The sequence below is a fragment of the Aedes aegypti genome, chromosome 2 (genome assembly GCF_002204515.2).
Source record: "Aedes aegypti strain LVP_AGWG chromosome 2, AaegL5.0 Primary Assembly, whole genome shotgun sequence".
Classification (NCBI taxonomy): Eukaryota; Metazoa; Arthropoda; class Insecta; order Diptera; family Culicidae; genus Aedes; species Aedes aegypti.
The window spans coordinates 326,759,946-326,772,201 of NC_035108.1; the positions used below are offsets into that span (position 1 = coordinate 326,759,946).

General features: G+C 38.9%; 1 protein-coding gene across 1 annotated transcript in view; it reads left to right on the forward strand.

The window, feature by feature from the left end:
- Positions 1–12,256, forward strand: part of LOC5565120 (nuclear pore complex protein Nup214) — a 32,405-nt gene that overhangs the window by 3,987 nt on the left and 16,162 nt on the right. Inside the window, exon 3 of the mRNA XM_001649417.2 lies at positions 2,065–3,674. Within this exon, the coding sequence (XP_001649467.1) occupies positions 2,065–3,674 (1,610 nt within the window). The remainder of the gene's footprint in view (positions 1–2,064; positions 3,675–12,256) is intronic.

Sequence of the window (12,256 nt, forward strand, 5' to 3'; positions counted from 1 at the left end):
CGTCGGGTGCTTAGGACGATCTTCGGCGGTGTGCAGGAGAACGGTGTGTGGCGGCGAAGGATGAACCACGAGCTCGCCCAACTCTACGGCGAACCCAGTATCCAGAAGGTGGCCAAAGCTGGAAGGATACGATGGGCAGGGCATGTTGCAAGAATGCTGGACAGCAACCCTGCAAAGATGGTATTCGCTTCGGATCCGGTTGGTACAAGAAGGCGTGGAGCGCAGCGAGCTAGGTGGGCGGATCAAGTGCGTATCGATTTGGCGAGCGTGGGGCACCGAGGATGGAGAGATGCGAACCGAGTATTGTGGCGTGAAATTGTTGATTCAGTGTTATCTGTGTAGATGTTAACTAAATAAATGAAATGAATGTTTTACCGGCTAAATTCGTCATTAAAATGAAATGATTTTCTACGATTAAGTGTGTAAGCCATAAAAATCGTCGTGAAATAGTGAATACCGTAGTGAATCAAAATCCGGACTGTATCAATATCCGGACACTCTGGTAAAATACAATCATTAATGATGAAATTAAGTATTGAAGTGGTAAATTTTAATCATAATATTAACTTTCATTCTTGCTAATCACTCTACAATCATTCGTTGCCTAATAATTAATGATAATCAAAACAGAAACGCCTTTGGACCGGTTTTTTTTTTGGCATTGTGAATAATTTCGGTAGAAGTGGTGAAGAACGTGCGTTTACATTACAGTTGGCGGTCATGTGTTTGAATTACATTCTTCACAACGTATTGTGAATATAAAAGTAAAATAAACATATATACATGTATTCGGAAACACTACAATCGTGAAGTTCGTGCAAATATGCAAATAGCGGTGTAAAAGAGACTGTCCGGGATTGTCGGCAGGTGGTTTTAATTCCGGACAACATTTATAAAGCATTATGTTTAACTTCTGTTAGCGAATATTTAAAGGATAAATCTAAAGGAAATGTTACAAACATAATCATTCAGGTGTTATCAGTGATTGAAATGCAGTTTTATGCTCAGAAACGCAGTATGACTCAAATATTTCAGTGGTGCTAACGACAAGCGCCCAACCCCATATGTTCGGAAGCAGTTGAGGTAATTGAGCCAAAAATTTACCACCATTTCACTAACAAAAGCATTATAGATCACATTCATGCATGTATTATTTATAAATGTGACATAAAACTAAATGAATATACACTTTTTATGGATCTGGATGCAGTATTCCATATGCCAAGAGCGCTGTCCGGCTTTTGATTCACGAGTATCAAGGATCAAGGATTTATGAACAAGTAATGCTTCTGGTGTCCGGGTTTAAGGACAAGACAAGCTTGATTATTTCAATGATTTTCATGGTATTATCATAACTTTTATTAAAAAACTTAATTTTATCATCAAGTTCTGTTATAAAACTACGTGTTGCAATAATGAACTTAAATTAAATTCGATGAAAAATGGTTTAAAACGGAGTTTGAACATATGTCTCAGCTTAAACGTCCGGGTATTGATGCAACACGGTATTTGTAAATCGCTATAATTCTTCATTTTAATAGAGGTAATGTGTTTTCGACAACTTTTCTTCATTCAATACTGTAACAATTTTGGCGAAGACAAAAAAAAATGTCTTTATTAACACGATTTTTTCGTGACCAACGGCTTTATTTCCCTTCCGAAGGAAGTCGTCTCTATAACCTTTTTGTCATAAGTTATTATGTTGGGGATGGGATTCGATCCAAGGACCTCGGCTTGAAAGGCATGTGTTCTAACCACTACAGCAGGTCCGCCCCCAAAGACATCATTTTCTCTTATCGACAAACAGACAAAATAACAATTTGGGGTAATCTAGTTCATTTCGCCTCCGAGCGTTGTACCATTGACACGTGTTTCATCGTGTACATGTATCAAAACCTTACAGCAATTTTATCTCATTTATAAGAAAATATCCAAAAAAATTGCAATTACTTTTCCGAACACAGTATAGCTTAATTTTCGCTCTTTGACTCTAAAAAAGTGATTGTGTTTTTTTTCTTGTGATTCTTGTTCTGTGCTCTGGTAACTCCCGTTTTTACATTGCAGTTCTGCAGCTGAAGAACATTACTCCGGACAAGGTGATTGACGAAATAGTGCCGCTGCGAACGGTTCCCCTTTCCTCAGAGGCATTCCAGATGGCAGTCAGTTCGGATCACGGCTTTCTGGCGGTGGATGTTGTCGTGGGCGGTGTCCCGATGATCCAGATCTATTCCGTGCCGTCATTCCTGACCCCGTCGATTGTAAAATTACACGAAATAAGGACATCGCCGGAAGGTGGAATCCGGAGCACGCAGATTCTGTGGAATCCGGTGATACATAATATGTTTGCGTTGCGAACGGAAAACGGAGCCCTGTCCGTGTACACCCTGAAGGAACCCAGCGGAATCGAGTTCCATTCGCTGGACAAGGCGGAAGGAGCAATTTGCGCCTGTTGGAGTCCTAAAGGCAAACAGTTGGTAGTTGGGTTTGCCAATGGGAAACTGATGCAATACAAGCCGGATCTGAAACCGGCCCGAACTATTGTGTGTCCTCCTGAGGTAATGGAAGGGCCTTTCGATGTAATAGCTGTCCAATGGCTATCCACGTATCAGTTTGCTGCTGTGTATCTTCCGAAAGCAGAGGATAGTGTTCCTTCCTTATTCATAGTAAACGCTCCGAAAGCTGGGAATCCGACCTTTATCAACTATGACGATATATGTTACAGCCAAAGTGGCCCCAGGAAGGGACAGGTATTTCTCATCCACATTCTACAGTGGAATATTCTGCTGATGGCTTCGGCTAACAGCATGGAGGTGGGAATTCTAGGAACTACGGAAACGGGAGAAACTCCCACTTGGTACCAATGGACGACAACGGACGAAGCCCGTGCGGAACTGCCTTTGTCCTCGGATAAACAGGAAACGTTGCCCATTGGATTTGCCCTTGAAACCGGATGCACCCATGAAGTGACCATAGCTGAGCAAACCATCCCAGTTATGCCTATGATTCATCTTCTGTCCACCTATGGTCTGTTGGTATCATTCAACATGCTTAATCTCATACCCAATGTTCCGAAAATATGTTGCCCGCCGAAACCCGTTACCGATACGTCCGGAAAATTCGAAAAAGTGGACATCAGCAAACAACAGCCAGCTCCTTCTGCCGTTCCAACACCAGCACCAGCAGCAGAAATGACTTTTACCGTTCCAGCGGGGGCCACATCGACTCCGGCCATTGCCAAGACCAAGTCCTTCTTCAGTCCGAGCGAGAACAAATCTCCTATCAATCTGTTCGGTGTACCGACGACTGCAGCAACTGCAGTGGCCGCTCCTACAGCAGTTGCCCCGACGTTTGGTAAGCAGATTACTTTTGGTACATCGACTGCCCCAACAACGGAACCAGTCAAGACGAGTCCATTCGGAAACGTAGGTGGTTCGGTGCCGTCTTTTGGCGTTCCGGGTAAACCATTTGCACCGCCCACGGTAGCTCAGCCTGCGGCTCAACCTTCGCTGCTGAAAACGGCGCTCAATCAACAGCAACAACCACATCAGCAACTACAGCAGCAGCAGAAGACTTCAGCGGATGCGTCGAAACCGTTCATAACGGTTCCTCCAACGTACACACCGCCGCCTCCGGCTGACATTAGTCGCTCCAATTCGTCGGAGAGCGTATCCAAGGTAAGTGGAAGTAATTTAAGAGATAGATATGTTAAATGTTCGTTCATTTATCTACATCCTACGTCTATTATAGATAATATCGAATCAAATGTAGTCCACAATACTTGAATCGCAAGACTCTCTAAAATGTATCTATTTTTAATGGGAGGTATCTTAAGTGTATTAGACAATGATCCCACTTGTTTCTTTCTCCTTGCAGTCAATTCTGATTTGATATGACCTAAACAGGAATTTCCACTATGATTACTCTGAAAATTACCCAAAATACTAGTCTATGATTTCCTTCAAAGATTTTTCCGCCAATTCCAGTTTTCCAGTTTTTTTTAAGTTTTTTTTTTATGTGGTACCTATAGCACTTTAGTATGACGCATATTGTGGCCAAATATAAAATACTATGTAGCTTTCAAAAAACCCCACTGCCGAAAACAATCAAAAGTGCCAAGAATAGGATCCGGCCCTAAAATCTTCATGGATTCTTCAAAATATCTTTTGCGGTGTCACGCAAATACTACAACAATTATTCCGACCATTTCTACACACGTTTCTACAGTGATTCTGTTGAATGTTTTTTTTTCCAGGAAAACTTCCAGAAAATCGGAAAGGGTTTAATTCTGCTGGGCTAATCATAGGATAAATATCTGGAGTAATTGCTTAAGGTATTTTTAGAGGAATTCTTGGTTAAATCTTGAAAAAACTGAACGACAGGTCTAATGGGAATCTTAACCCTCTAATACCCAAATTTTTATTTTCGATTTAAGTATTATTTTTCGTTATCTAAAATCGTTCTAAACACGTTTTGGGCATTTATTTATTTTTATTCGCAAATTTTTAAATTTTGGTTTTTGATTTTTATAATTTTTATTTTTGAACATCCCTAGCTTTTTTCATTTTTTCTTGAAGCCTTTTCTAGTTGTTGATTTTTGGCAATAATAAAAATTTAAATTGTTACGGTATTTTTACAAATACTAAATTTTTAATTTTTTTTCGAAGCGTATTTTATTTTCCGTGTAACTAACGGAAAAACAGGTTTGAAATGATTTTAATACCACCAGGCTCTTCTTTTGTAATAGGTTAATCGTAGAAAAATATAAAAGGTACGATTTTTTATATGAAAAGTTAAATGAAGCCCAGGCATTTGTAGGTTATATAAGAATGCAATTTTTCAAACAATTTCTAAAAATACAAAAAAGTTTCAAAAGCCATGAAAAACTTTTCTTATATGCGTGTTATGAGTCAAGGTATAAGCCAAAAATAAAATCATTTTGATTTCCGAGCTACGAAAAAATACACAAAATTCCAAAGTGTACCCCGTCTAAAGGCGGGGTTGGGTATTAGAGGGTTAAGAAATCGATTAGGGCACTCTGGAGAAATTATTTCTTGAGTTCTCGAAAATTTCCTAAAAAAAATCTGTGAGAAGTGACAGTCCGGCAGGGTGGCCTAGAGCAGAGTACCTCAACCAACCTTTGAATTTCATTTCATTTATTTATTTAACATCTAAACAGATAACACTGAATCAACAATTTCACGCCACAATACTTGGTTCGTGGCCGCATCTCTTCATCCTCGGTTCTGCCTCACGCTCGCCAAATCGACGCGCACTTGATCCGCCTACCTAGCTCGCAGCGTTCCACGCCTTCTTGTACCAACCGGATCCGACGCGAACACCACCTTTGCAGGGTTGCTGTCCGGCATTCTTGAAACATGCCCTGTTCATCGTATCCTTCCAGCTTTGGCCACCTTCTGAATACTGGGTTCGCCGTAGAGTTGGGCGAGCTCGAGGTTCATTCTTCACCGCCACTTACCGTTTTCCGATACACCGCCAATGATCGTCCTAAGCACCCGACGTTCGAAGACTTCAAGTGCTTGGAAAATCTCCTCGAGCATCGTCCACGTTTCATGCCCGTAGAGGACTGGCCTTATGAGCGTTTTGTTCATAGTACATTTGGTGCGGAGGTGAATCTTTTTTGACCGCAGCTTCTTGTGGAGGCCATAGTAGGCCAATAGAAATATTAGTAGTAGAACGCTAATGGCGCTGTTCTCACAAAACTGAATTAGTTTATTATGACCTTTAACTGTATCTTTTCATTGTTTGTTCGATGCCATGTTGTAGTGGATGATTTTAAAATTTATTTGACACTTTGATAGGCTGACCATACGTACCGTTTTTAACGGGATAGTACCGTTTTCATACCCTCGAAGGGCTGTCCCGTCGTTTTACGGAAAATGCTCGAATTGTCCCGTATTTTAGGAAATGGAGAGTTGGCACATAAATTTCAACACCAGTAAAACAATAACAATAGAAACATAAACAGTTTTAGAAATATTTCAGAGTTTATTGTCTTACTCATCTACTTTCCAAGCAATTATTAGTTTCTCAAACAGAGTTACACTTGATCCGTACATGCTTCTGCTTAACTTTTTGCGTTTCTTTACTCATATTTATGCCAAATTTTGGTGAATTTCCAAAATACGGATCTTCATAAGATAATAATTATTATTCTATAATACCTAAAATTAAAAAGAACAACTATGTGTTTATTTCTGATACGCAATTGATTGAATCAACTGTTTAAAAAGTGGATATTTCAATAAAGTAATGAAATATTAGAAAAACTTACGTTTGAATTGGAAAAATTGAAAAGTGTAACGATTTTTTTTTTGGGAAATACTTCAAGCGTGTGCTAGAATAAGGGCGTAAGTCACATGATCGATTTCCTTTCATCGATATTCTCTTCTGTAAATAAAGGTGACAAGAACCGAGTTTGTTAGCATTTTTTTTACTTTAGGACGCTAGACAGCGATGCAATCTTGCGTCCTGAGGTGAAAAAATGATGACAAACCCGCGTCTTGTCACCTTTATTCACAGAAAAGGGATGGTACACAAATTATGTCACGCTAAATTTCGACATTTTCGACCCCCCCCCCCCCCCTTTGTCACGTTTTTTGTATGAGTCCCTCGAAAATTGTATAAGGCTTGTCACGCTTGGCTTGACCCCCTCCCCCCCTTGGAGCGTGACGTAATTTGTGCATGACCCCAAAGAGGATCGAGGAGAGAAATCGATCATGCGACTTACGCCCTTCCTTAGCCGAGTGGTTAGAGACCGCGGCTACAAAGCAAAGCCATGCTGAAGGTGTCTGGGTTCGATTCCCGGTCGGTCCAGGATCTTTTCGTAATGGAAATTTCATTGACTTCCCTGGGCATAGAGTATAATCGTACCTGCCACACGATATACGAATGCGAAAATGGCAATTTAGGCAAAGAAAGCTCTCAGTTAATAACTGTGGAAGTGCTCATAAGAACACTAAGCTGAGAAGCCGGCACTGAGGACGTTAATGCCAAGAAGAAGAAGAAGAAGAGTTACGCCCTTATTCTAGCACACGCTTGACTTAAAAAACGCTGTTTCTCGAAAATCAAAGATTGCGCTTCAAGGTTCTTAAGTGATTTTTATTGAACCATACAGACATGTAGCTTGGGATTGCATAATCTGGTTTTGCTACTTTCGCTCGAATGGTGCTACTTTTCCTGAATGTCGTTCTCCCGCCAGTTCTCAGAATGCTAGTTCCCCAAAAACCCCGTTTCCCCGAACAGCTCAGTTCTCCGAAAAGTCATAACACTCATAATTGTCATAATTTTTCGCATTTCAAGGTGGTGAACAATATGTATTTATGGCAATATGTATTTAGTCGAGAATGATCAAATTTCTTCTTCTTTGGTAGCTTATCGATCTTTCTAACTCATCATTATCTCAATACCCGAGCAGAAGCAAAGTTCTGACCATTAAATCGAGATATTGATTTGACAGACATAAGAGATAAAAGATCTGTAGATAATATCAAAATTTTACTCCTGGAACTTCTGAGCCATAGCTAAATTTGATGTTGGAGGATCTAAGGAAAAGCTATCTGATATTGGTGAGATCTTATAGAAGTTAAATATGATATGCTAATAGTATTCCAGGAGTAAATTTTAGATATTATTTTCGGATCTTTTATCTCATATAGCTTTCAAGTTAATATCAATTCTCGAAGATTTATTCAAACAGACTCAAGTCAAAAAAGTTAACAAACTTACTTAATCAATCATACGTGTTTCGCAGACGAAATTCTACACGTTCCGCTCTAAACCAACTAGATTTTTCTCTTTTAGAACGTTTAATTTCCGGATTTACAAAACGACGAAAGTAAGATTCTCCACTTTTGCAACCTAACCGCTACTTTCGCTGCTCCGTTGTATGGGAGACAAAGTGACTTAACCACGAATCAAAACAAAAAACTACTTGAGTCGATTTTATACTGATACAAAAACGTCGTAAGTAACTGATTGAAACGGCTTATCATTTTGTCATACATTTTTTGTTGGGAATGATAGGAACTACCTAGTGTTTTAAGGTGAAGATAAATCGAAGCCAAACCTCAAATTTTCAAGAGCACGGATCTGGAGAACCAAACATCCGTTTTAGCTGAAAACTTAATCGATTGGTCACTTGCTGGTGGTGACCAATCGATTAAGTTTTCAGCTAAAATGGATGTTTGGTTCTCCAGATTTGTGCTCTTGAAAATTGAAGGTTTGGCTTCGATTTATCTTCACCTTAACGCGAGCTGATTGCATGCAAAATTTAAGCGATATACACGGTAAAAAAATGTTAAAAAGGGGATTCATTTTAAAACAGTTTAAGAAGAAATGTTGTGATTCTTCTTAATTAACTTTCTCAAAACCGTATGTAACTTTTTACGTCGATTTGAAAAAGTAATCGAGAATTTTGTATGTCCATACCAAAATTTGCTATTACTTAGCTTTTTTCGCCTGCCCGGATAAAGACTATGGATCTCTGCACGAAAAACTTCCTCTCTCTTTCACTTTTACATAAAATTTGTAAACAACAAGGCCAGTAAACGTCAAAATCCCATGCAAAATCAAAACAGTGCAAAGCCCCATAGTCCATTTTACGAGACGTTTTTGAACGACTGGTCATTTATTTTATGAATTAAATTTTGACACTAGGCGTTGTCGTAACGTGTGAAAGTAACAGCAATATTATCAGTGTTTCCGTTTCGTAAAATGGACTATTATTGCATTTTTTTGAGCTGCATTGCTTTACAAATGAACGGGCCATTCGGGGAAATGGCTTCAGAGAAACGGGCCATTCGGGGAAAAGTAGCACAATCGCATAATCTATGTCTTTTAAAATTGTCCCGTTTTTGTTTTTTAGCACAATCACATAATCTATGTCATTTAAAATTGTCCCGTTTTTTGTTTTTTGTTTGTCCCGTTTTTATCTGGTTGGCTTATGGTCAGCCTACACTTTGAGGACCGGTACTCAAGTTGTCAGCGCGTGGCATGCTAGATGTTGGTAACACGAACAGTAGCGACATTAGCATTCTTAGGTTAATGCTTCTACTAGTAGGCCCGACTTCCACTGATGATGCGCCTCCTTATTTCACGGCTAACGTTATTGTCAGCCGTCAGCAAGGATCCAAGGTAGACGAACTCGTCGACCACCTCGAACATATCCCCGTCTATCGTAACACTGCTACCTAGGCGAGCCCTGTCGCGCTCGGCCCCACCAGCTAACATGTATTTTGTCTTGGACGCATTCACCATCAGTCCAACTTTTGCTGCCTACAAGGCTGGTAGCGAGTCACTTTTTAGTGACTTGGTCACTTTTTTGAGGCCAGTCACTTTAAAGTCTCTTTTTTGAAGCCATTTCAACTAAAGTCACTTTTTTCGTCGAAAAGTCACTTTTTTCCACTATTTTGAGCTAAATTTTCGGGAGAAAATTATGAATCGGCCTTTTTAATTTAAGCTAAGTTTTAAGTTAGCAGGGTTTGTACTACCTGGTAAAACCTGGAATTATCAGGGAATTTTATTCAACCTGGAATTATCAACGGATTCCGGCTATATGCAGGGAAGTTACTTCGAACCAGTAATTATTATGGCAGAATATGTCCATTTTGTAAACAAAATTTGTTCAATTAAAAAAACTTTCGGCTGCGCCGCTATTACAACACTACTTGAGAAATTCAGTCAATTAATTATTAGTTATTTTTATTATTCCGAATAAGACTTGTTTAAATAAGGAAGTAGGACTGGAAAATGGAAAAGGCAAGTACTTGGGCAAGTACGATTCCCAGTTCCATATGAAATAAATAATTTTATAGGAAAAGATTAAATATGGTTGACATCTACTGCCACTTTTTTGCCTTAACCTTGTCTTTCCCATGGTAGCTCCAGAGCTCCATTAATTTTTGACGAACTTGAAGCAATCCGAACCAGCGGAATACTATTAAATTATGATTCTATACTTTCCAAAGTCAACTAACTTTTTGAATTGTAAAACTATTGGTAACCAATCAATTTACTGTTGCAAAACAACCAAAAAAATTTAAACTGGTTTTGAAAAAGCAGACTCTTTGAAACATTGTTTATTGAATTACTTTTTATAAAAAAGCTTTTTCATAAAGAAACTGTCGATTGAAGTCGTCGGAAAGAGATAGTTAATCTGCTTGCAGTGAATTCTGGTGCAACATTCTAGAGCAGGCCTGCCCAACCTTTTTGGCTCTTTTTCGATATAAATTATTGGTGCAAGAATAGACCGAAATGAACAAAATTAGTCTCAAATGAAAGCTTGGTAGTATATCTGTCTAATCCATGCTGAAAATTTTTAAATTTATATCAAACTCTTCGCTAGCGATACAAGCAAAGGTAAAAATCAGTCCGGCCGGATCATTTTTTGAACTTAATTGCGTCGGTAACAAAGAGGTTGATACAATTTTTAAATTTTCAGCATGAATTAATCAAATATACAACCAAGCTTTCATTTGAGACTTATTTTGTTCATATCTTTCTATTCTTGAGAACGCACCAACTATTTATGTCGAAAAAGAGCCAAAAAGGTTGGGCAGGCCTGTTCTAGAGGCTCCAGAGAAACCTTCAGAGGTTATTACGTAACTATTTATCCAGAGATTCCTTCTGGAATAATTTCAAGAACTCCACCAGGAACGCCACCAGTTTTTCAATAGAAGCTTAGAGGAATTTCTTCTGAATTTGGTACTAAACATTTTAGAGCATTCCTACGCTACTACCTCCAGTAATTTGCACAGAGATTACTCTGAAAGAAAAAATCTCAGTATTTCCTCTAGATGTCTATCCACTGATTCTTTGATTTCTCCAAGCGTTACTTCTAGGATTCTTCCCGCAGGTCTTACAAAAGTTCTTCCCCAAAGGTTTATTGCAGAGTTTTCGAAAAAAAATCGACATTTTTGCAAGACACTCTACAATAATTCCTACGTCTTTTTATATTTAATCCAGGCATTTTTATAAGGATTCTCTCAAAAATTCATCCACAATTACTCTGCGGAATTGCTCAAGCTAGTTAAGCAAGTTTAAAGTATTATTGGATAAAATCTTTTCCAAGAATTCCTCGATTAATGGCATCTGGGATTCATCATTAGGTTCCTCTAGAAATTTCTCCAACATTTTTGATTATCATAACAATTTATCAAGAAATATATGCTTCAAGAATCCAAGAAATCTTTCAGAGATCATCGTAGGTATTCATCATTATTACTCACACAAGCTTCATTAGAAATTAAACTAGGATTTTTTTTAGAAATTCTTCGCTGATTTTTCAAATTTTTTTCTTGACATTTCCCTGAAGACAACCCGACTAGTGGATTGCAAAAGGGTTGTAACAGATTTTGTTACTCAGTTAGCGCATTTTTTCGAACAAAATATGTTATAATTTTGGCAGGTTAGTAGTAAAAATAACAAAAAAATATAATACAATTCCTTGATTGTCAAGTCACTTTTAGTCACTTTTTCGAAAATCGAAAGTCACTTTTTAGTCACTTATTTCTCAAATCTGGTCACTAAAATAACTTTTTTCGGTGCCCATTTTTGCTACCAGCCCTGTGCCTAGCGTTTCAGGCGTCCATTTCCATAATATGGGATGGGATGGGATAATTGGGATAATGGGATAATCGCGGATGATATTATCATCCGCGAATCAAACAAATTGTACCCCGGCTGTTAATAACGGCTCTCCACATAACACATTCTAGCGCAATATTGAACAACAGACACGAAAGTCCATCACCTTGTCGTAGTCCCCAGCGGGATCCAAACGAACTGGAGTGTTCGCCTGAAACCTTCACACAATTTCACACATCTTCCATCGTCGCTTTTATCAATCTCGTGAGCTTCCGGGAAAAACTGTTCTCGTCCATGATTTTCCATAGCTCTACGCGATCAATTCTATCGTATGCCGCCTTAAAATCGATGAGCAGGTGATGCGTTGGGACCTGGTATTCACGACATTTTTGGAGGATTTGCCGTACAGTAAAGATCTGGGTGGTAGTTGGTCCCTAGTGATTTATCCTACCTCCGTTCTGGTCACGATCTTCAGATTATCGTGATTCGTCAACATTCGTATTGATAAAGTGGGGGGACATGGTTGAAATGGGGTTTGAAAGAAACGAATGTCAGAACAGGTATCCACCGGCGACGCCAAACGGACCAACGTAATGTGGTGTAATTTGGGATTTGTGGATTGAATACTGATATTTTTTGCCAAGCATCAATA